A 25,075-nucleotide genomic window follows, 5' to 3' on the forward strand; every position below is an offset into this window, starting at 1 on the left:
TGGCTTTCTCCTCCTCCAGCGGATCCAACTCACCACCAGGTGATGATCAGGGGACAGCTCAGCCCCTCTCTTCACCCGAGTGTCCAAAACATGCGGCCGAAGGTCTGATGATACGACAACAAAGTCGATCATCGACCTCCTGCCTAGGGTGTCCTTATGTTTGAACATGGTGTTCGTTATGGACAATCCGTGACTAGCACAGACGTCCAATAACAAAACACCACTCGGATTCAGATCGGGGAGGCCATTCCTCCCGATCACGCCTCTCCAGGTGTCACTGTCGTTCCCCACGTGGGCGTTGAAGTCCCCCAGCAGAATAATGGAGTCCCCGGGAGGGGCACTATCCAGCACCCCCGACAGGGACGCCAAGAAGGCAGGGTACTCTGCACTACCACTCGGCCCGTAGGTTGAAATGATAGTCAGAGACCTCTCCCCAACCCGAAGGCGCAGGGATACAACCCTCTCATCCACTGGGGTAAACCCCAACACGAGACGGCTGAGCTGGGGGGCAACAAGCAAACCCACACCAGTCCGCCGCCTCTCCCCGTGGGCCACTCCAGAGTAGAAGAGAGTCCAACCCCTCTCAAGGAGATGGGTTCCAGAGCCCACGCTGTGCGTGGAGGCGAGCCCGACTATTTCTAGTCGATATCTCTCGACCTCCCGCACAAGCTCAGGCTCCTTCCCCCCCAGCGAGGTGACATTCCACGTCCCTAGAGCCAGCCTAAGCATCTGGGGATCGGGCCGCTGAGGTCTCCACCTTCGTCCGCCACCCAATCCTCTTTGCACCGGTCCCTCACGGTTCCCCCTGCAGGTGGTGGGCCCACTGGGGGATGGCCTCGCGTCTCTCGTTCGGGCTTGGCCCGGCCGGGTCCCGCGAGGAGCAACCCGGCCACCAGGCGCTCTCCGACGAGTCCCGACCCCAGGCCTGGCTCCAGGGTGGGACCCCGGCTCCGCCGTACCGGGCGACGTCACGTGCTGTCAAAGTCCTGCATACACAAATACTGCTCTAAAAAAAATTCTCATTTTGAAATAGGCTTCTTCAGGACATCCTTTACATAAAGAAACTGACCGCACACAGCAACTGCATTTAATCATATTTTCAAATGTATTAATTATTAATGCCCCCAATGAACCAACAGTGGTGAAAATTTAGATAATCAAACACATTTTTATATCAAATATGACCAGAGTTAGTACAAAATGCAATTTTCCACTGATGATTTCATTTACTACGGGAAACCAATTTACAAATCCAAACCAATCTAGCCCTATTAAATAAACAATTGTCTTCCTGCTTTAGGGCAATAGCAAAGGTAGACCCCAGATCACGATTAGTCAACCCAGCCACTGGGGTAAAAAAGTATATCCATCATTTCAATCTACACAACAAGATTTGATTAAAAGGTTGCTTTTGGGCAACTTCTGCTTGCACTTTCTTAACGGCTTAAACCCCTTACTGCCTCTTTCCCTTGTCAAACATTTTTATGATGCATTAAACAACAAGTGTCTCCAAACATATTAAAGGCATAGAGAGACTGAATTAATCGTATTTAAATAATTAGCTAACATTTCTTTAAATATCTTATTGGCACGCAAAGTATTCATGACAGTCGGAAATAACCAACAAATTTCAGTCTAAACAGTCCATTGCAATATGGGAAATGGGCACATTGTATTGCGATATGTTGTGCATCCGTACTGAGAAGTCTATATACCGATCATTATCTGAAAAAGTAATGTGTAATCGGTGTATGCCGATCAATGTCTTTTGTTGTGGATCAATTTACCTCATACTTTGCAGCCTGTAGAGGCCCTGTGCAGTGTAGTGTATCTCCCCCATTCCATCACGCTGCGAAAGCGCGCAGCAGCAAATCCTAAACAAACACGTCTGCCTTCAGGAACCTTTACATTGTCTGAGGGAGTGATGTCAAGTTTGCGTCCTGCAACACATGCAATGGAAAAAATGCCGTCAAAATGCTTCAACACAACAGTGTTGAGTTTTTGAGCTTTAGTGCAGAGAATCAAAAGTAGAAACCCTGAGCTGTCAGACTGCAGTTAAAGCAGCCCACAATTGACGATACTCACCCGAATCATAAAAAGAAATGTTGAAACTGCCCTTTACCACCGTTGGGAAGCAAATACCAGGTTCAGCGTCATTGGCAGCTAACGATTAGCCAGTCGTGGCATTGCCACGGCTTGTCTTAAATATCCCTTTGTAAACATGTGCTTGTTCTACCTGGCATACAGAATTCTGCTGGATAAACAAAATAAAAGTGCTGAAGGCTTCTCCACGACATCTGTACCTAAGTTTTGTTAAGATATTTTTCTTAGCAGACTGTCAGTACTACATTGCAACTTAGGAACTACTTCCTTTCAAACACAGAGATAGGATGTGAAGGTTAAAAATCACACCTTTATACTTGGGGCTTAAAATAAACACTTTACCAGTCAAACTTGCACAATGGCAGAGTAGAAATCGCTTTGTCAGACTGTTCTGAGACATGAAGGATTTTGGTGTTTTATTATCAGTACACCCTAGTTATAATGTATTGTTTTGTGTCTTTCAGGTGCCCACATTCTGCTGCAGAGGAGAGCGCACCAGGATGAGGAGACTGTAGGCACCCGCCGTAGTATGGCCGCGTCCCGTTCTTCGCGTGTCACAAGGTCATCAGTGGGGCTCAATGGATTGGATGAGAACTTTTGTGGTCGAACCCTCAGAAACCGCAGCATTGCCCAGCCAGAGGAGACCTCAGTATCTCCACAACCCAGGGCACGCTCCCCAAAAAAGAAGCAGGAGCCAAAGCAGGACGGCAAGCAGGAGTCGAAGCAGGATACCAGTAAAGACTCCAAGCAAGAGTCTAAGCAGGATACCAGTAAGGACTCCAAGCAAGAGTCAAAGCAGCACACAAGTAAGGACTCCAAGCAAGAGTCAAAGCAGGACACAAGTAAGGACTCCAAGCAAGAGTCAACACCAGATACCAGTAAGGACTCCAAGCAAGAGTCAAAGCAGGATACAAGTAAGGACTCCAAGCAAGAATCAAAGCAGGATACAATTAAGGACTCCAAGCAAGAGTCAAAGCAGGATACAAGTAAGGACTCCAAGCAAGAGTCAAAGCAGGATACCAGTAAGGCCTCTAAGCAAGAGTCAACGCAGGATATTAGTAAAGAGTCAAAGCAGCATATCTGTAAGGACTCCAAGCATGAGTCGAGGCAGGACGCCATCCAGGAGTCGAGGCAGGACGCCATCCAGGAGTCGAGGCAGGACGCCATCCAGGAGTCGAGGCAGGACGCCATCCAGGAGTCGAGGCAGGACGCCATCCAGGAGTCGAGGCAGGACCCCATCCAGGAGTCGAGGCAGGACCCCATCCAGGAGTCGAGGCAGGACCCCATCCAGGAGTCGAGGCAGGACCCCATCCAGGAGTCGAGGCAGGACGCCATCCAGGAGTCGAAGCAGGAGCCGAATGACAATAAACAAGACATTAAGCAGGACACTCATGAGGAATTTAATCAAGACTTTAAGCCAGAGTCAATGCATGCTGCTAAACAAGACACAAAACCACAGGAAACCTCCTTGCATGATAGCCAGCAACTGGACATTTCGCAGAGAAACATAACTGACTCCAGTGTTTCTGCAGGTGATACTGATCATTCAACCATCTCAAGAAAGCGGGGTGTTTCCTGTTTGGAAAAAGGCCTCGGCCAAGATAAGTCCGCGAATTGTGACACAGGGAAAGAGTGGCGGGATACCTCTCCTCAAATCAAAAGGGCCAAGCAGTGTTCTCCCTCTGGAGAGTTTCTGGGACAGGAAGAGAGTCAAGGGTTTCTAAATTCCCAAAGTCAAGTTTCTGTCTCAGAGCCTTGTAAGGACACAATTTGTGAAGACTTACCCAGCCACAACTCTTCTAACGCACCACCTGCCTCATCTGTCCTCAGTGAGCATGAAGGGGAGGTAATTGGGCGACAGGTGAAGGAAGAACATTGTATGGATTGTGTTGGGCAAGTTTTGCCACAAAATCTCCATAAGGCCTCTAATGGACTCAGAGAAACTGATGCAGAGGAAGCTAGCACAGTCACTGAACATCCCAGTGCAACCCCCACCTCTGCCACCAGTTTCCCGTCTCTGCTAAATGGCAGTCAGATGGAGGCTCCCTCATCCCTTGACCCCTCTGTGCCTTTTAGAAACTCTGTACCTGGGCAAATGGAGGTCTCTGGCTCAGGAGAATCACCAGCCTCATCTGCACTAACAATTATGGGTGCTGCAGAAGATCCTGTTCCTGAGTTGATAGTGGCCAAAGACCAGGATGTGGAGGAGGTGGAAGTTGACGTGTTGGATGACCCTTTGTGTCTGGCTCACGAGGAGCAGGTGATTGTGAGTGAAGGCGATACAAACGGCCGACCGCCATCACCGGTGCAGGAACCTGCTGCCTCCACCTTGTCCTCTACTGCAAACATAAATTGTAGTTCAGTCAACAACAGCAACTCAGGAGAAACTACGCCCACACTCGCAACACCCCCATCCCCCACAGAGCCAGAGTGTAATTCTTCAATCTCCAGCATGCCCCCTTCTTTCACAGAGCTCTACGAACACAGATATACCTTGCGGACTTCACCTAGGAGAGTTGTATCTGGTGGGAAAGCATCTCCCTCCAAACCTAGCTCTCCTTTGACAGACAATGGTCCATTTAGGGAAGAATGGGAGGTGGAGGATGACTGTCCAATGATAGAGGAACCTTCTTGCTCAGTTTCAGTTGGTCCCTCCAGTGAGGAGCCAGGTTCTGTGAATCCTGGTTACAGAGCAGGTGATAAACACAGTGTCTTTACGGAGGACAAAGAGACAGAAAATGGAAAGGAGCTAACACAGAGCCAGGCTGTTGAAGAAGAGGAGGAAGAAGAGGAGGAGCCAGATGTGTATTACTTTGAGTCAGACCACCTGGCTCTTAAACACAACAAAGAGTATGTGAGAGCTCTCCAGGGATATTGGCTAATGTGTTTTAAAAAAAGTAATGTTGAAGAAATGTTAAACGTGGTAAATGCACATATAATATAGTATGTGCTTTTAGTTTTGTGTAGTTAATAGGACTGCACGATATCATAAAAACATGAAAGCGAGATATTTGTTAAATGTTGCGATGACTATATTTTCCTCACTCCTGTCGTTTCAATCATCGCAGTGTCCCCAACAATCCCGCAGAGCTTTTTAATATTGTTCATTATGATCTACTCAATTCAATTCAGTTCAAAAATACTTTATTAATCGCAAAGGGAAATTAAATGTTGCTGTAGCTCATATTATGCAGGTTTCTTCAAAGCGCTGTTGTAGATGCTAGATGTAGAGGCTGTGGGCAGGAAGGATCTCCTGTAGCGGTCTGTCTTACAGCAGATCTGAAGAAGCATCTGACAGAAGAAATTATGCGGTTGTATGACAGTCTCATGAAGAGCATGCTCAGGGTTTTCCATAATGTTCTTCATTTTGTCAAGGATCCTTATTTGCACAATGAGCTCTACAGGTTTTAGTGGAGTTCCCAGAACGGGGCCAGTCTTCTTTAATAGCTTGTTGCGCTTTTTAAATCCCTGGTTCTGATGCTGCTACCCCAGCAGATGATGGCAGAAGAGATCACACTCCATACAACAGACGTATAGAAGATATGCAACATCTAGCTGCAAACACAGAAGGACCTAAGCTTCCTCAAGAAGTACAGTCTGCTCTACCCCTTCTTGTAGACAGGTTCACAGTTGCATCTCCACTCCAGTCTGTTGTCCAGGTAAAACCCGAGGTATTTATCCTCCTTCACCATCTTAAAATCTACAATCATCTCCTTTGTTTTATTCACGTTCAAGATTAGATAATTGTTTCTACACCATGCCACAAAGTGGTCCACCAGCTCCCTGTACTCAGCTACTCCAAACTGAAGGGGGTCCTGTTTATTGTTTGCTTACTCAGGTGGGCCAACAGGAGTCTCTCTAGGACCTTCATGATGTGGGATGTCAGGGCAAAAGGTTCTGTAGTCATTGAGGACTGATGGGTGAGTTTTCTTTGGTACCCGAGCAAGGCAGGAGGTCTTCCACAAGACTGGAACCTTCTTCTGGGTCAGGCTAAGGTTGCAGAGTTACTGCAGAATCCAACAGAGATGCTCTGCACAATCCTTCAGTACTGTGGGGCTGACACCATCTGGATCTGCAGCCTTATTCTGGAGTCTAGCTGCTTCTTCACCTGACTTCTAGAGACAAAGGCGGAGGGGGAGGCAAAGAGAGCATAAGCATCTTCTGATTTGGTTGAAAAGAAACATGTAAAAGCAGTAGGGTCCATGGCTGAGGTGAAAGATAAAACGTTTGAGGTGTGATGGGGAAGCTTTGGTTCAAAGCAGGGTGGAGTGTCTGTTTGGCTGTGGGCAGGACAGAAGGATACTGAGCTTGGTCCTGAACTGAACCTTTTAAAGAATGTGTTTAATTCATTGGCTCTGTCCAGACATCCATCTTTCCGATCCTCCTTCTGCTTGAAGCCTGTGATCTTCATCCCTGATCACACATCTCTGATATTGTTTTGCTGGAGCTTGCTCTCCAGCTTTTTCTTGTACACCTCCTTGCTGTCTCTTATCTTGACTTTAAGTTGCTTCTGTATACTCCATAATAATTCCGTCTCTCTCTCTCTCTCTCTCTGATGGCTCTTTTCTTCTTGTTAACCAGGTCCTTCGGGTCACTGGTAATCCAGGACTTGTTATTGGGGAAGCATCTCACCGTTCTGGTGGGGATGGTGCCTACACAGACATTTAGGTTGTCGGTCACAGACTCAGTCATGGCATTGACGTCCTCTCCCTGTGGCTTGCACAGTGCATCCCAGTCTGTTGCCTCAAAGCAACCTCACAGGGCTTCTTCAGCTTCCTGTGACCACCTCCCACAGTTCTTTGTTACAGGTTGCCTTTGAACAAGCGGTTTATATTCGGGGCAGAAAATACAAGATTGTAATCTGATTTGCCTAGAAGAGGTCTTGCTTTAGAGATGTGCAAGTGCTTGACATTTGCACAAAACAAATCTATCATTTTGTTTTCTCTGGCAGAGTACCTGGCAAACTATTGAAACATTGGAAGTGTAGCAGAGACTGATGTGTGTTTAAAAATCACCAGATATTGCAAAAAAGGTATTGGAGTGTTGATCTGTAGCTTAGCAACAGCTGATGAGATCCCATGGAGTGTCGGCAACAGCTGATGGTGGAAGGTAGGCGTTGCAAAAATAACACTGGTGAACTCTCTGGGTAAATAATATGGATGAAAAATTACTTCTAACATTTCAGAATTTGGGCAGCAGAGACAACACTTTACAGTAACATGTCCTGGATACCACCATCTGTTATTCACAAGCACTGCTAATCCACCTCCCTTGTGTTTGCTGCTCATTAAATATCTGTCTGCTCATATGGTCAGAAAGATCCTGCAGCCATGTCGCAGTGAAACACATAATACTGCATTCTGGCTGGGTCCTTGTAAGGGCTTGGAGTTTATCTAATTTGTTTCCCAACAATCTATCGTTGCACATCATAATCGAAGGAAGAGATAGTTTGAAGTTCCTCCTTCCTCGCTCTTCTCTTTGCTCCTAATTTGCATCCACAGCGCCTCCTTTTTCAGTCATTGGGTATTTGTGGTTGTAATTGAGGCATTACTTTAGCTTTTGAGATGTTGATCATCTGCTCCTGGTTGTAAAATAAATAACAAAAAATACACCTTGTTGCTATAGTTACGGATCATAACAAATGTCCAAAAGTAAAATGTATCAGCAAAAATCCTTCCAGCTGCACAGTATCCAAGACTAGAGGGAACAATCATCCGATAAAGCAGTGTTCATCCAAAAAAGAGGAATTTAAGTAAAAAAAAAAAAAGATTTCAAAACGAAAACAGAGTTACTCCAACATGCTGCCATCCTCAGCAGTGCAGTTCTTTATCACCATAGTCATAAAGCTCAGCGCACACTGCAAAAGATGATACAGGACTTCCATGTCTCATAGTGTCAACTTGATATGACCTTAACTTCTGTTACGTTGTATGGAACATGCCAAACTTCACAATTTGTTGATACAGCAGAGTTGCATCAGACAAATCCAACAGAAATATCAGTTCATCAATAAATGAACACAAAGTTATGGGTGTTAATGTGCATATTATTAGAGGAGGATGACCGAAAGGGGGCAGTGGTAGCAGCATCCATGGCTGGGCAAAAGAGGAAAAAAATCAGATGTCAGTCACATTGCGCCATTTTACCAAAACTGATTCAAGTTCACTGCCAGATTTTCTTTCCTGTCGAAAGATTATGACTAAGACAACCAATATTAGAAGTGTGAACGATCAAGGCACAGTGGAAAGTCATCTAAGTTAGCAAATCTAAAATTGAAAAGCGGGCTGGACGGTGGCGGAGTTGGCAGCATTTTTGCCATGCAGCAAGTAGGGATGGGTACTTTTCACATTTGAACCGATACGTTACTGATGCCCAGTACCTGGGAATGATTTTACGTTAATCTATAAGGTAGTACCGACAGTATCGGTCAGTCCCTTTAAAAGTACCAAATTTGGTACCCATCCTTAGCAGCAAGAAAGTCCTGGGTTTGAAGCCTGACCTGGGGTCTTTCTGCTTGGAGTATGCATGTTCTTCCAGTGCTTGCATGGGTTCTCTGTGGATACTCCAGTTTCCACCCACTGTCCAAAAACCCGACTGTTTAGGTTATTTGGTCTCTCTAAATTGCCCTTAAGTGTGAAAGTGTGCGTGCATGGTTTTGTGTCTTGTCTCTCTCCCAATGACTTCTGGAGATAGGTACTAACCCCTTGCATAAGCGGGCATAGATGATGGATTGATGGTGTAATGAAAAGCAGAGTTTAATGGATGGCAGCTAAAATGATACAGCCTATCAAGTATTGTGTCCTTGTAGTTGTTTCTTTATGAAATTGCGCATTTTATTATTAGGATAAAGATGTGAACTTTCATATAGCTCTAGTTGTAAATAGAAGCTCTAGTTGTAAATATTTATTATGTAAGATTATTTCTGTTGTGTCTAAAACCTTAGATTTTCAACAGTGTTTCCCTCCCTATATATTTGATGTAAACCAAGGACCTTTTTCAGACCTGGCATTGAGATGCGCCGTAGGTGATTCACATTAATATATTCCTCTTTAAGCAGGACCATTCACACCTGGTGTTAAAGTCCTTTCTGATGATCCGATCAGTTACCTGCTTTAAATGCAAATAAAGCTGTTGGGCTGTCACTCAGCTGAATAGCAAGCAGGACATCAGTACCTCTGCTGATGTTTCTGTAACATTCAGTGGCCTGAATCAAATTCTTATTCAGACATTTATCATGATCGATGTTCACCTGAATCAACATTTTTGTGAAGGAATTTTTGCAAAGCTCTAGATTTGTTTCAAAGTAATTTTAACTAGTAAAACTCCACTCCAGTGACACACCTTGCAGCCATCAGCTGCTCTACACATCTTCATTGGATGCTGAATAAAATTGGGTGAATGTGTGAGTCATCACTGTAGGGGGATTATGTGAGTGACTACTTTGATTTAACATTACGGTGACCACCTCGTATACAAACTGCCCCGAAAACATTCAAAACAAACACTACAGAGGAAATTCATCCATACTGCTTCCTGTAATCCTTAGATCTCATCTTTTTTAATGAGTATTGCAGCTAGAAAGTTATTAAATCTTACTATGTATTTTTTTTATAAATTGGGACATATCTTGGAATTAACTGCTGAGAGTAGCCAGGTCAGTGGGTGGTCCTTCAGTGTGTCATTGGACACATTGCATTCTGACTGCTAAATTAGTGCAGGTTATATATCAGGCCAATTGGATAGACACACTGCTCTTGATGCATATACCCGAAATAGATTTTAATCACCAAGATGCTAAAGTTCATGAAGAGTGTTGGGGAGATTGTGATAACAGAAAAGCAAGAAAAAAGTGTGGACAAGTTGAGTTAACCACAACTGATATAGCCACCTCATGAAACTATGAACCTAGTTCGGACCTGGCACCAACATCCCTGGCACTAGGCAATTTGATTTCATCCTGACATTGCTATATACAGGTGCGACTTCACACCAGGCCTTTTACCTGCACTTATTTAACATCACAATTGACAAATAGTAACTTACCAAATAAGTAATGCAAGCAGGCCCTTGCACTTCTGGTATTTCACACTTCGATATTGCAATGGCGATTGCAATTCAAAGTATTATGTACCTCGAAGCACAGGGAAGTCTGTTTTTAATTTTTTTAGTTAATATTTATTCCACGTGAAAATCAGCTATATCACGTCCAAAGGTTTTTCCCATCAAGTGTTCTTAAATAGTGCTGTGTTGGCCCCTTAAAGATTTCTTCTGGTTTTGCCTTTTTTATTACTAAAATGATGCAGATTGTCAAACAGATTTTAATATTGGATATAGATAACATCAGTAATTGCAGTTTTCAAATGATGATTTCATTCATTAAGGGAAAAAAGCTACACAAATCAACCTGTTCCATAAGAAAAGCTAAAATCCCCCCCAACCCTGATAAACAGACGTGCCACCCTCGGCAGCAACAACTGACATTGAGAGTTTGCAATACCTGGCAATGAATCTTTAACATCACCGCTAATGAATTTTTAACTGCCTGCTCCTGTTTGCAGAAATCTTTTAATTCAGCCACATTGATGGGTTTGAGTTGGAACGCTGTGCTATGAAACCGAATCTGAATTGGATCTAAGTCTTGACTATGACTAGGCCACTCCGAAACTTCTTTTTTTTGAGTCATTCAGAGGTGGCCTTGCTAATGTGCAGTGGATTGTTGTCCTGCTGCAGAACCAATGTGTTATTGGGTTTAAGGTCCTTTACTAATGGCCGGAAATTATCCTGCAGGATTTCGGGTTACATAGAAGAATTCATGATTACTTTAATTATGGCAAGTCGTCCAGGTTTGAGGAAACAAAGCAGCCCAAAATCATCACACTACCACCACCATGTTCCACTGTCAGTTTAATGGTCTGTTTCTGAAATGCTGTGTTAGCTTTAGGTCAGATGTAACATGATACACACCTTCCAGAAAGTTTCACTTTTGTCTTGTCACTTCACAGAATATTTTGCCTCAAGTCTTCAGGATCATCAAGTTGTCTTTTTGACAAACAAGAGACGGTCCTTTATGTTCTTTTGGGTCAACAGTAGTTTTAGACTCAGAACTCTAACATGGCTGCCATTTTTGCCTATTTTCTCTTAGTTATTCTTAATTATTGAACTCTGACTTTAACTGAGGCAAATGAGGCCTGCAGAGCTTTAGATGTTGTTCTGGGTTGTTTTGTGACGAACTTGCTCTTGGAGTAGCTTTGGTTGACCAGCCTCTCCTGGGAAGGTTCTTAAGGTTCAGTACTGCTGCATATTTTCACCATTTGTGGATTAAGGTTCTCTGGTGTCCCAAAGTCTTAGAAATGGCTTTGTAACCCTTTCCAGACTGATAAATGTCAATGACTTTGTTTTTCTGCTGTTTTTGCATGTGATGTGTTGCTATTTGAGATCTTTCACCATTCAGAGAGGTTCTGTTTAAGCAGTGGTGGGCATGGTTTCACTAATTTGCTAACAGCTAATAGCGGAACAAATGTTTTGCGTGGTGGATTAGCATTTGTGCCAACTTAGAAAAATTTTGCGGTTTTCACAAATTTCATCCTTTCTATTGTGGGCGGCGGTGACAGCGGTAGTAGGTGTTTGTACTGTAACCGGCAGGTTGCTGGTTTGAACTCCCGCTCCATTCATCTCAGTCACGTCCTTGGACAAGACACTCCGTGCTAGTGAGCTAGAAACCTGCCGTTCACACTGCTGTTTGTTTTACACATTCAAACTATTTTCTTTTTTATCCTTTTGTTTTGATTGTGTAAAATGTCAAAGCCTCACAAAATTGGACTTTAAAACGAATTCGTTGATTGCTTCTGTTTTCTTTCTTCTTGGGAAGAAGAGTTAATATTTGGAGGATGTGTTTGTCTGTATTCTTGACAGATTTCTTGTTAGTTGATATACAACATTAGTTGTTTATGCTGGCGTTCAGGTCCCACATTGTGATCTGCCGGGCTCTGCTAATTGCTCTGTGGCAGGTCCGCTGATTCTTGAGGTCTGTTTGTATTTTCCACCAGCTATTGTAAATGTTACAGATTTAAATAGTGGTGATAATTAGGATTTCACTGTTCTCAGATTGCAAGGTAATTTGATCATGCTTTAGTGTCATGGCAAGGTTTGCCTGTGCTGAATGAGGAGGATTTTAAGGCTTGGATCAATGCAGCCTGGAGTCATTTTTAGGCAAGGATGATGTGGCATTTTATAGCTGCTGAATAAACAAAAATATCACAGACTGTGATTTGTTTGCTGATAGAACATCCCATATTTATTTGAGTTTTGCCATGCCTTGCTGTCTTGAAATCAATGATCAAACATTAAAATGGAAACATTTGTGTCCAGGCCAGTTTTTTATGATGCAGCATTGTTTATTATCAGACCACAGGCCCAGTAGGTGGCAACAAAACACCAGACTTGTCCCTGGACGTTTGGAGGGAGTCCAGCAGGCTGAAAAGCTCAGCCAAGTTCTTCTGTTTTCCTGAACAGATTAACAGAGAAATCATGTGCTCAGCAAAATAAGTTTGCATTTTTCCTGCTGTGTCATGCAGCCATCTTACTTTTAATCAGAATACCTCTGCAGCACAGAAAATGTTATTTTGGTGCCACAAAATGCTGCTGTATAAGCCAACGTGTTAAACTTACTTAAAACATACTTGGATCAGAGAACAAATGTCCTTTTGAATTAATTTTCAGTCATGTTGGTTTCGGTGAGATTGATGCACTCTGGCCATTTAAGCACCTACATTAGCTTATGGCTGTGTCCAGTAGGATGCTGTTCTGCCCACAGCATTTGAGCCGGTTCTTCTCTTACCTCAGAAGCTGCGAGGAGAAAGGTCAGACCTGCAGTGCTTAAGGCTCTTCAAGTGCTGCAAAGTTCAAAAGTCTGGAAGGTGCCGTATAAACGGTGCAAGAGCTGTGGTGTAGTTTCCTTCTTATCGTTGCAGTTTTTGATGGTCTGATTCAGAAAAGCCCCTTCCAGCTAAGAGGATATTTGCAGAAGAAGCATATAGAAATGAGATGCGATTTGGATCCATGTATTCCTTGTAGACAAGTGGAAAATGTCAGGAAATTGGCTGCATTTCAAACATCTTTTAGGTTCTTTGTTGGATTATGTTTGAGCTTCGGTCTTAAAGGTTGATGCACTTCTGCATTGCAAGCGTCTGGTTAAATAATATAATCAGTCCCGACATTCCTCTCCAGTCTAACCTTGTTTCCCTCTCTGCCAGTTATCAGAGACTGCTGCAGACCATCGTAGTACTCGAGGCTCAGCGTGCACAGGCCATTCTTGACCTGGAGACATTGGCACATCACCAGAGAGAGGCTCTTGCTGATCCTATCTGCTTTGTGGAGCAGCTGCAGAAACAGGTAAACAAAATGCAGAGCCTTGTAAAGTGCTCATGCTCGATGAACTGTGTGACATTTGTCACTTTAAAACCACAAACATCAAGGTATTTTATCTGGGATTTTATTGAACGCTATGTACTGCACAACTGTGGAGGAAAATGATACTATTCTATGAAGGCCTCAGAGGTTTGTTAGAGAACATTAGTGAACAAACAGCATCATGAAAACCAAGGAACACAACAGACAGATCATCGAGACGTTTAAAGCAGGGTTAGGCTATATAATGATATCCCAAGGATTGAACATCTCATTGAGCTCTGTTCAATCAATCATCTGAAAGTTGAAAGAATATAACACAGCTGCAACCCTATCAAGAAGTGGCCCTCCACCTAACCTTACATGCTGTGCAAGGAGAACTTTAATCAAGAAAGCAGCGTAGAGGCCCATGATTAGTCAGGAGGAGCTGCAGAGATTCAAAGCTCTGGTTGGAGAATCTGTCAACAGAACAGCTATTTGTTTTGCACTCCACAAATATGGCCTGTATCAAAGAGAGGCACGAGGAAATACGTTGTTGACAGAAAGCCATAAGATTCTCATTTTGTCACAAGCCATTTAGGAGATTCAACAAACAAGTGGCAGAAGTTGCATTTAACTTTTAGGCCAACATGCAAAACATCTTGTTGCAGAAAACTAACACTGTACATCCCCCTGAACACACTATGCCCATTGTGGAATATGGTGGTGGCAGCATCATGCTGTGGGAATGCTTTCTTTCAGCAGGGTCAAGCAATCTGATTTCTGCAGAGTCTTAACATTGATAAAAGTATTAAGTTTAACAATAAAGGGTTTAGTCATTAAAAACTCGTTAATAGTTCCAGATTTTCCATCATAGATCTTAAATTTTATTTAGTCACGCCCTGAATTTGTCTGCCCTTAGCTTCTTCTCTTGACAGTTTTTTTCCGTATTTTGTTCTTTCAAGTTTATTTTTTTTTTGTTTTTTCTGGAGGGAAATTTGCAATGGCATCTCAAATTCTTTGGTGTTTTTTGGTGTTGTGGCGTAATAACGTCTTATTACGCCACGCCAAAGCTGTAAGGTTCATGATGGAGGGCAACGAGAAGGGCTGTTGGAATACATTTATTCTCCAACATTCAACTTTTCCCACAAACCTGCTGCTTGTGACAATGTCTTATTGTTTAGGAAAATGTTATACCCAACTTACTTGTCTTATTCACAACCAGCTCATTTAGGGGAATGAATATTTAAAATAGTCTGGCGTTAAAGTAGAGATTTGAGTAATTGGTTAAAGCCTGTCTCAATATTTTGATGCTTACTGTGTAGGCTAGTGGATAAAAGACGTTAAAGATAGGCAAGTGTAAAAACACCACATTCAATTCAATTCAAAGATACTTTATTGATCCCCGAGGGGAAATTAGAATTCCAGTACATCCCATCCAAACATACATCATGACACAAGACAAGGGGGTGACGGGTGACCGAGGCTTTGCTGCCCACTCACAGGCGCTGCCCTTGCTAGATGAGAAAAGAGGCCACATTAGGAAAGTAGAGGGAAAAAATCATATTTCACACTTTATCCTTAGCAGGATACAGTTTGAGATTGCAAAACACCTCAGCACAAAGAAACAACTAGTTTACAAATCAACATCATGCTGGGAACGGTGAAGGTGGTGTGAGGGGGTGCATATGTTTATCTTGAGCATGTGTGTGTGTGCAAGTGAGTGTGTGCACGTAAGTCCATGAAGCTCTGTCACAGAGGCCATTGTCCTTGATGGTACGTTGGAAGGTTCATCAACCGGCCACATGCTAAAACGAAAACACACAAGAAAGGTTTACAAAGTTACATTTAACTTACTTAAGTTGTTTCCTAGGTTATTGACTAAGTCAGTTATTAGCTAGTTAAAAAGTTAAGTTACCTTTTTTTCTAATTCAATTCAAAATTCAATTCAAAAATATTTTATTAATCCCAAAGGGAAATTAAATGTTGTTATAGCTCATATTATGAAGGTTTCCTCAAAGAGCCGTTGTAGATGCTGATGGCTGTGGGCAGGAAGGATCTCCTGTAGCGCTCCGTCTTACAGCAGATCTGAAAAAGCCTCTGACTGAAGACACTCTGTTGTTGTAGGACAGTCTCATGAAGAGGAAGCTCAGGGTTCTCCATAATTTTCTTCATTTTATGAAGAATCCGTCTTTCCACAATGATCTCCAGAGGTTCCAGAGGAGTCCCCAGAACAGAGCCAGCCTTCTTTATCAGCTTGTTGAGCTTTTTTAAGTCCCTGGCTGTGATGCTGCTTCCCCAGCAGATGATGGCAGAAGAGATCACACTTTCCACAACAGACTTGAAGATATGCAGCATCTTGCTGCAAACACCAAAGGACCTAAGCTTCCTCAAGAAGTACAGTCTGCTCTGTCCCTTCTTGTAGATGGCTTCACAGTTGCATCTCCACTCTAGTCTGTTGTCCAGGTGAACACCGAGGTATTTATACTCCTCCACCACCTCCACTTCTTCTCCCATGATAGAAATAGTTTTTGACTTATTCCTGTTTCTCTTAAAATCTACAATCATCTCCTTTGTTTTAGTCACGTTCAAAATGAGATGATTGTTTCCACACCATGCCACAAAGCGGTCCACCACCTTCCTGTACTCAGCTTCTTGTCCATCTCTGATCCACCCCACAACTGCAGAATCATCCGAGTATTTCTGCAGATGACAGGAGTCTGTCTTGTACTGGAAGTCTGAGGTGTACAGAGTGAAAAGGAATGGTGAGAGTACAGTCCCCTGTGGTGCTCCTGAGCTGCTGACTACCTGGTTAGACTCACAACCCTTCAGTCTCACAAACTGTGGTCTGTTTGTCAGGTAGTCTTTGATCCAGGAGATTGTTGAGGCCTCCACCTGAGTCTTCTGGAGTTTCTGACAAAGCAAATCAGGTTGGATTGTATTAAATGCACTGGAGAAATCAAAGAACATGATCCTCACAGTGCTGCTGGCTTTGTCCAGATGACAGTGGGTTTGTTGAAGCAGGTGTATGATGGCATCTTCAACTCCAACTCCACAGCGATAAGCAAACTGAAGGGGGTCCTGATGGTTTACTGTTTGCTTACTCAGGTGGGCCAACAGGAGGCTCTCTAGGACCTTTATGATGTGGGCTGTCAGGGTAACAGGTCTATAGTCATTGAGGACTGATGGGTGAGTTTTCTTTGGTACCGGAACAAGACAGGAGGTCTTCCACAACCCCGGAACCTTCTTCTGGGCCAGGCTAAGGTTGAAGAGGTGCTGCAGAATCCCACAGAGCTGCTCTGCACAGGCCTTCAGGACTCTAGGGCTGACATGATCTGGACCTGCAGCCTTATTCCTATTCAGTCTCTCCAGTTGTCTCTTCACCTGACTTCTTGAGACACACAGGTGGAAGGGGGAAGCAAAGGAAGTATCAGCATCTTCTGATATGGTTGAAGGCACACATGTAGAAGCAGAAGGGTCTAGGGCTGAGGTGGAAGATAAAAAATGTGAGGTGTTACTGGACAGCTGTGGGTCCTGTGGGTCAAAGGAGGGTGGGATGTCTGTTTGGCTGTGAGCAGGAGAGGAGGATGCTGAGCTTGTTTCTGTACTGAACCTAAGAATGTGTTCAGTTCATTGGCTCTCTCCAGACCTCCATCGGTCTGATCATCCTGCTTGAAGCCTGTGATCTTCTTCATCCCTGTCCACACATCTCTGATATTGTTTTGCTGGAGCTTGCTCTCCAGCTTCTTCTTGTACACCTTCTTGCTGTCTCTTATCTTGACTTTAAGTTACTTCTGTATAATCCTCAACAATTCTCTGTCTCCCTCTCTGAAGGCTCTTTTTTTCTTGTTAAGCAGGTCCTTCAGGTCACTGGTGATCCAAGGTTTGTTATTGGGGAAGCATCTCACGGTTCTGGTGGGGATGATGTTATCTACACAGAAGTTTATATAGTCGGTTACACACTCAGTCATGGCATTGATGTCCTCTCCATGTGGCTGGCACAGTGCGTCCCAGTCTGTAGCCCCAAAGCAACCTTGCAGAGCTTCTTCAGCTTCCTGTGACCATTTTCTCACAGTCCTCTTTATTACAGGTTGCCTCTGAACAAGGGGCTTATATTTCGAGCAGAGAAAAACAAGATTGTGATCTGATTTGCCTAGAGGAGGTCTTGCTGTAGAGATGTATGAGTCCTTGACATTTGCATAAAACAAATCCAATGTTTTGTTTTCTCTGGTAGAGCAGCTGACAAATTGTTGAAACGTTGGAAGTGTAGCAGAGAGTGAAGCATGGTTAAAATCACCAGAAATTGCCACAAAAGCATTGGGGTTTTGTGTCTGTAGCTTAGCAACAACTGAGCTGATGGCATCACATGCAGTGTCAGCAACAGCGGAAGGTGGAACGTAAACTGTTGCCAAAATAACAATGGTGAACTCTCTGGGTAAATAATATGGACGAAAACTTACTGCCAACAGTTCAACATCTGGACTGCAGAGATGACACTTCACAGTTACATGTCCTGGATTGCACCATCTGTTGTTCACAAGTACTGCCAGTCCACCTCCTTTACATTTGCCGCTCCTCTTTAAATCTCTGTCTGCTCGTATGGTTAAAAAGCCCGGCAGAGAGACGCTGGAGTCGGGGATATGATCCCGCAGCCATGTCTCAGTAAAACACATGATACTGCATGCCCGGTACTCTGGCTGGGTCCTTTGTAGGGCTTGGAGTTCATCCAACTTGTTTCCCAACGATCTCACATTGCCCATCATAATCGACGGAAGAGATGGTTTGAACTTCCTCCTTCTCTCTCTTCTCTTAGCTCCTGCTCTGCATCCACGGCGTCTCCTTTTCAACTCATCAGGGATTTGGGGTTGTAGCTGAAGTATTATTTGAGCTTTATAGATATTAATCAGCTGCTCCCGGTTGTAAGAAACAACCCCGTTGCCATGGCAATGCATCATAACAAATGTCCAAAAATAGAAAGTATTAAGAAAAATCCTCCAAGCTGCACAGCATCCGACACCGGTGTGGACAGTAGTCCAAAAAAAATCAACTGTATCCACCACAAGAGGAATAGTTCCCAAAAAAGAATAAATCAGAATCAAAAGTAACAGAGCTACTCCAACCTGCTGCCACCTTGAGCGGCGCAATTCTAGAAAATATGTGTGTATGTAGGACGGCAACTAAAGATTATTTTTCATTTATTGAATATTTGATTAATCGGCCGACTTTTTTCGATTAATCGATTTAATAATCGGATAGCAAAAGGTGCGTAATAGGATATTTTTTACAGAATTTGAACCAGATGAAGCTAAAGCTATCCCACTTGAGAAGTTCTAGATAGAGCATTTTTACAGGCGAAACAGGCTTTTCATCTTAAATGCAAAACGTATATATGTTTTGTACAATTTTGGCTTAACATTCTGAGGGGGTTGTTCTTTCAACAAATGGCATGTTTTATAGTCTGTATAATCTAGTTAATGATTGTTCGATTTTAATAATCAATTTATCACGATTAGTCTGATTAATTTTTTCAGCTGGTAGAGACATACCCCGAAGGATCTGGAGCTCCTGTGAATTAGGTTTCCACAAAGTATTGACTCAATGGACAGAGTTTAAATTAACACCAAGCATTTCAGACATTTTGAAAACCATATATCATTTTCCTTCCACTTCAGTTACCTGCAACATTGTGTTGTTCTGTCACATAAAATCACAACAGAATACATTGAAATTTAGGGTATTTAATCTGACAATATGTGAAAATATTCAAATATTATATATTCAGAATTCTGGAATAACTCTATAATGGAAGCAGAGAAATATGTTCCACTGTGTTGACTAGTTTATCTTGTGCCAAAGCTGAAGCCAATATTTAATTTGTTGTTTGCTTTTTGACCCACTGTTCATGTAACCCTCAGGCAAATTTGGGTTTGCCGTGTCCTCAGCGGGTCGTCCAGCTCCCTGACATTGCTTGGGATCAGTACACCTCGGGCCTAGGGGAGTTTGAGAGGGAGTTCTGTGACAAGAAACGGAAGACCCGGCAGCTGAACTTGATCTTTGATAGAGGCAAGCCTGAATTTAGAATTCATTTATCTTAGGTTTATATTTTTAGACATAGATGTCGATCTAATTTCTCTCTTTACTTCAGGTTTGCCTCTTAGACCAAAAAGTCCTGTTGAACCCAAGAAAGAAGGGGAATCCTCAACCGTGTACTCCTCTCTTCCCACGAGTGATGGCCCTGAGCACGGCAGGGAAACACAGGTGTTGATTTCCTACAGTCTGAAAAAGTGTAGAAACTGATTTCAGTATTTTCCAGGTCTGGATAAGTATGGATGAACAAAATAAGATAATAGCAAAATATTTGTATTTCCAGACTTTATTCCCTATCTTGTTGTCTAAATGTTGTGTCCTGGCTTCCGCCCTTCCTTCTTTCTGTCCTTCCTTGATTTCTAATGTCTTTCCTTCTTTCCTTCCTTCTTTGGGTCCTTTCATCCTTCCTCTTATACTTCTTTGTTTTCTTTGTTCCATCCTACCTTCCTTGTCATTCCTTTTGTCTATCCTCTCTTCCTTTCTCTTGTCCTTTCTTTTTTCCTTATCTCCATTCTTCCTCTCTTGTGTACTTCCTTCTATCGATTGTGTTCGTACTTCTTTCCCTCCTGTCCTTTCCTCCTATAGTTCCATCCTGTCCTACATCCTCTCTTTCTGTCCTCTCGTTTCCTTGTGTACTACCTTCTGTCCTTCGATCTTTGTGTTCTTCCTTTTTTTCTTTCCTGATACATTTTCTTGTACCGTTCCTTTATTTTTGTTTTTCTCGTGTCCCTCTTTTTCCTTCCTTTAAGAATTTACTGCGACATGTAGTAAATTATTAAATGTCTTTACACGTTCACACGTTACCAGTTTACCACAGCGGGAGAGGAACTATATTGTTTCTTATGGCGGAAGAACACGCCTAATTGAGTCTTGATGTAAGGATGCGGTGTGCTCTAGAAAGCACAGAGGAAAAGAGAAATCAACCATTGGGGGGTTTATGCCTTAGTATGGAAGCCTGTATGGGCCTAAACTGTAATATACCTTATGCTTTATCTGCGTGATTCAGGCGTGCACCTCAGACAAAGCACATCCACTCCCTACAAGACCAAAATCCTGGAGCATTTCCTTCCTTTCATTGTTTTTACGTCTTCATTTTGTCCTTCTTTGCCTTCTTGTGATGTCTTTTGTTCTTTGTTTAACATGCCCCTTCCACCCTTGGGTCTTCTCTGCTTTCCTCCCTTGTGCCCTTCATTTCTTCCTTGTTTCTTTCCTTTCTTCTATCCTTCCCTCGCTTGTCCTTTTGCCTTTTTGTTTTTGCTCCGAAACATATACCATGATTTGTTTTGTAAATTTTAGTATTTTAGATTTTTAAATCAATGCAGAGGACTGAAAACTGTGGAAAGTTGGGAATTAGTCTTGATAAATGTGTAGGAACCTTTCAGGTACGTCTCTGTTCTTTAATTCAGTTTTCTGTCAAACTCTTCTCACCACTGCTGCCATCACCGCTGTATGTTTTTGAACTACATCATTAGCAAAGATGAAGTGACAGCAGTTTCTAATTCTGGCTGATGAGTCATCAATCTCCCATAAGGTGCCTCACAGATCAGCTGGGTATTACCATTTTTACACCTCCTCTAGGCTCTTCTCTCATAGTCTTAATGCTTTGCTCAGTTTAGTGTTGGGAAAGAAACAAAAAACGGTATCTATGGAAACGTGGCCTGCGAGGCTCTTCTATCCTTCATCCATGTGAGATGTGTGTGTGTTTGTTTTCCCACAATCATACTTGCAGTAAGGTTTTACTTTTAATTGATTGTTTGGATTACAAGGTGCAGAGCCTCCTGCTCTGAGCTAACAACTCTCCATTATGTGTGCTGCTCTTTTTGTTTATTTTGTGCCAGCACATTTGCTTTCTCCCAGAGGACATTCTCTGGATAGTGAAAGGATTTTGTTTGTCAGTCAAGAGGAGCTGCTGCTTTTTCGCACTTTCCCAGTGACACGTCTCAAGCCACGTCTGACAGCCAGCCTTTCTTTGTCAAACTGAAGGATTCAGATTGCTTGGCAGTTCGTATGTCGAGATCCTTTCAAGATGACAGCGTGTGCTTTATTTTTGTCCTGTCAGTCTCTTAACATGCCTGTCACTGTGTGTTGTTGACAGATGATCAGGGGGAGGATTTGTCACCCAAATAAGCCTGACACATTTAACCAGCTGTGGACGGTGGAGGAACAGGTGGGTAGCAGGAGCTGAAGACAGTCTTGTTTGTTTTCATAATGCTTCCTAGCATTCACTCAACCATTTGTTAACATTTAGTACCTTCACACATTTAGACATTTTACAAAATTTTACAATTTTGACCTGTTCCAACCACAATCTTCAATGTATTATTTGGGATTTTTTTACAGACCAATATAGTTGGTGCGTATTTGTGAAGAGGAAAAATTGATACATGGTTTTCAACATTTGTACAAATACAAATGTAGAAAGTGTGATGTTTACCTTTATTTGCCCCTCCCTCCTTTTTTCCCCACGCTTTGTTTGGTGGATGAGGAAGAGCATCTGACAACAGAAATTTTCAGACTTTCCACTGATTCTAAATTAGATTTAGATCTGGACTTTGACTGGGCCATTCTAACAAATCAGTTTGCTTTGATCTAAATCAGGGGGGTGTCCTAACTGCGCCCCAGGGGCCATTTTTGTCCCTTGGGCTAGTTATGCGTGGTGGTTTGAGCAGATGGACCCTTTGTTTGTTGTTGTTTATTTAGGGTGACATTTTCACTGATTAATGAAAAACGTTTCTTAACACAGAAGATGTTACTCTACAACATAAAGTATTTATCTTTTTATTAATCATGCTTTTTGCTTTCATTTTTAATTTCATTGTTCAAAAAGACTTTTAATCAAAAGCAGACTAGAGTGCGCCTATTAATTAAACTTGACTTAACACAGCTACTATTTTCAAAATGTGAGAAGACTGCAACATTTATGGACCGAGAGATGAAACAGAATGGACCTGAAAATCTGTAGGGAATTGTAGGCCTTTCTTTTAATAATTGAAAGTCTTTTCTGTTTTGGATCTATAATGAATTGTTATCCCAATTCTGTAATACTTATCCGGTAGGAAATTATTTCTAAAACTTTTTTGCGCTTTTAAATTCTTTGCTTGGCTGTTCGCACACTGTAAGGTTATCACTACATCACTCACTCGACCCGAGAAGTCGGCTGGCCTCTAAACAAGTCAGCCGATGCGGGTCTGTGACTACATCGCTCGGCGAGTAAGGGTTGTAACGTTGGTGGTCAGACTTCTACCCCCCTCGCCACATTGGCTCTTCCACAAATCACATGGAGACAGCAAGAAGATGCCTCGATACCACCTTGGACCTTTTTGTGAAAGGGGCCTCAGAGACCTAACAACATTTGCATTTATACTGGGTCTCACAGATGGTCTCCATTTATCAATTAGGTTACTGAATTTTATTTAGGGGTATCAAGAGTAAAGAGGACTGAAAACAACCGCAATCGCCATTTTCAGATCTTTATTTGCAATAAAAATGTTGAAAATCATTAAGTATAATTTTCCTTCCACTTTATATTTATTCTGTACTTTGGTCCATAAGATAAAAACCCAATGAAATGCATTGATGTCTGTGGTTGTAAAGTGAAAAAGTTCAATGACTACTTCTGGTAGATTATTTCTGGTAGATTAGTCTTTTTTATTATAAGACATTATTCACCCCAAAAACAACCACATTTTTCACATCTTTTCTCACTACTGGCTAACACTGGATGCTCTCTCTACTTGGTGTCTAAAATGTTTTGTTGTCTTTTGTTTTTTTGTTCTTTCTCTTTCTGGAAACTGTACCAATATTCATAACAAAACAGAAATTTGCTGCATATATGCTAGCAGCTCGTATTTGGGAGTGTCTGAACAGAATAAAAGCAGAGATGTGTTCTTGTGATGGAAGAGTAAAATCTGAGTCTGGCTGTGCAGAAACGGCACCACCCAAATATGTTAAGTACTTTCGCACTGTGGGAAGCTCTTTAAATTATTTCTGTGCACAGCAGGAGCTGCTGCCTGCACTTCTTATAGGATTTAACTTTACACTCTGGTTTCATAGTTGGAGTTTAATTGGAGCAAAAGCTTCCACGCATGTGACTGCATGGTAATCAGTCAACAAACATTCAGTCAAAGAATGTTTAAACGCAACACTAAAACCCTAGAGCACAAAAAAGCCCCCTAATAAAACAAAAGAAGCACATGCTTACACTTTTATTCAGTTTGAGGGATTTACTTATCATGGCATAATAAAAACAACCTGATCTTTGCCAGGTTCTCATATTATTTATATGTAATCTCAAGTGTGCAAAAAAACTAAGTTATTTATTTAAAAAGATAGAAAAGCTGTGGGTGAAAAAATAAAAACAGACTTGCTGCTTCCATTGGATTCAAGAGGGAAAGTAGCAGCCAAGCTCAGCTGATTAAATGCACCAGATCAGTGTGACCATCTCAATGAAACCAGAGGTTTCAGCAGTTTGCTGGTGTGCAGCACACATGTGTATTAACACTGCAAAGGCAGAAAGACATCACCTGAGAGAAGCAATTATTGCTGCTCCTTCATCTCAGAAGGTTTATCTGGGCGTTTCCAAACAATTTGAAGTTCATCATTCTACAGTGAAAAAGATTTTTCATGAATGAAAAAAATTCAAGACAGCAGCTAATCTGTTTTGGATCTGATGTCCCAGCAAACTGACCCCAATGTCAGGAAGTAAGATGCAAACCCTGAATGCCCCATGTCACTACAAGCTTCAGTTAGCATGTTGAATGTTAAAGTTCATGATAGCATTATAAGAGGAATGCTGAACAGGTTGGAACTGATATGGAAGGGTTCCAAGGACCTAAAAATAAGACCGCAGTATTTGGGATGTCTAAAACAATGTCCTTTGGAAAGTTGAGACTCAAGTAGAGATGTTTACACAGCTTCATGTTTGGTAAAAACTGAACACAGCATATCAACAAAAACACCTCATATCAACTGTCAAGCATAGTAGTGGAGGGGTGATGATGTGGACTTGTTTTGCAGTCAAAGGAACATTTATTCGACAGCTGAAGCTTGGCTCAAACTGGGTCATGCATCAATAAGGTAGCATTGCAAAAAGAACAGTGGGTGAAAATGACTTCCAAAGACTTCATAAATACTTGGTAAATGTAATGTATTCTGACTAGTTATTCTTCAGATAATAGTCATGTTTATTTTGTTGCAAAGTATACCAATAAAACTACAATCTGTTTTTGTACAGATGTGATTCTTCCAAGCTGTTGTCCTGCAGTGCATTGAAAGTCCAGAAGGTGGTGCTACAACCTATAAAATCACGAGGGTGTGCTTAGGTTTTGTTCTTGTTTTTCTTACCCACAGCGTTTCTATTTTGGTTTCATCTTTTTTTAATAAATGAAGACCATGTGTTTTAATTTTGTCCTGATCCATAAAACCCTTCATTTTTCCCATGACTAAGAGGTTTTATTGATTATTGTACAGTTTAAACGAGGAGTGGGAGAAAAAAAAAAAA

At 42.3% G+C, this 25,075-nt stretch overlaps 1 protein-coding gene across 5 annotated transcripts in view; it reads left to right on the forward strand.

The window, feature by feature from the left end:
• zzz3 (zinc finger, ZZ-type containing 3) overlaps positions 1-25,075 on the forward strand; it is a 43,652-nt gene that overhangs the window by 7,426 nt on the left and 11,151 nt on the right. For 4 of the 5 annotated variants that reach the window (XM_047369148.1, XM_047369150.1, XM_047369152.1 and 1 more), the window contains exons 2-6: positions 2,568-4,953; positions 13,356-13,494; positions 19,404-19,551; positions 19,634-19,746; positions 21,671-21,742. In XM_047369148.1, coding sequence (XP_047225104.1) covers positions 2,633-4,953; positions 13,356-13,494; positions 19,404-19,551; positions 19,634-19,746; positions 21,671-21,742 — 2,793 coding nt within the window. In that variant the 5' untranslated portion in view covers positions 2,568-2,632. The remainder of the gene's footprint in view (positions 1-2,567; positions 4,954-13,355; positions 13,495-19,403; positions 19,552-19,633; positions 19,747-21,670; positions 21,743-25,075) is intronic. The other variant, XM_047369153.1, reaches the window with a different exon arrangement.

The sequence above is a fragment of the Girardinichthys multiradiatus genome, chromosome 6, assembly GCF_021462225.1.
Source record: "Girardinichthys multiradiatus isolate DD_20200921_A chromosome 6, DD_fGirMul_XY1, whole genome shotgun sequence".
Taxonomy (NCBI): domain Eukaryota; kingdom Metazoa; phylum Chordata; class Actinopteri; order Cyprinodontiformes; family Goodeidae; genus Girardinichthys; species Girardinichthys multiradiatus.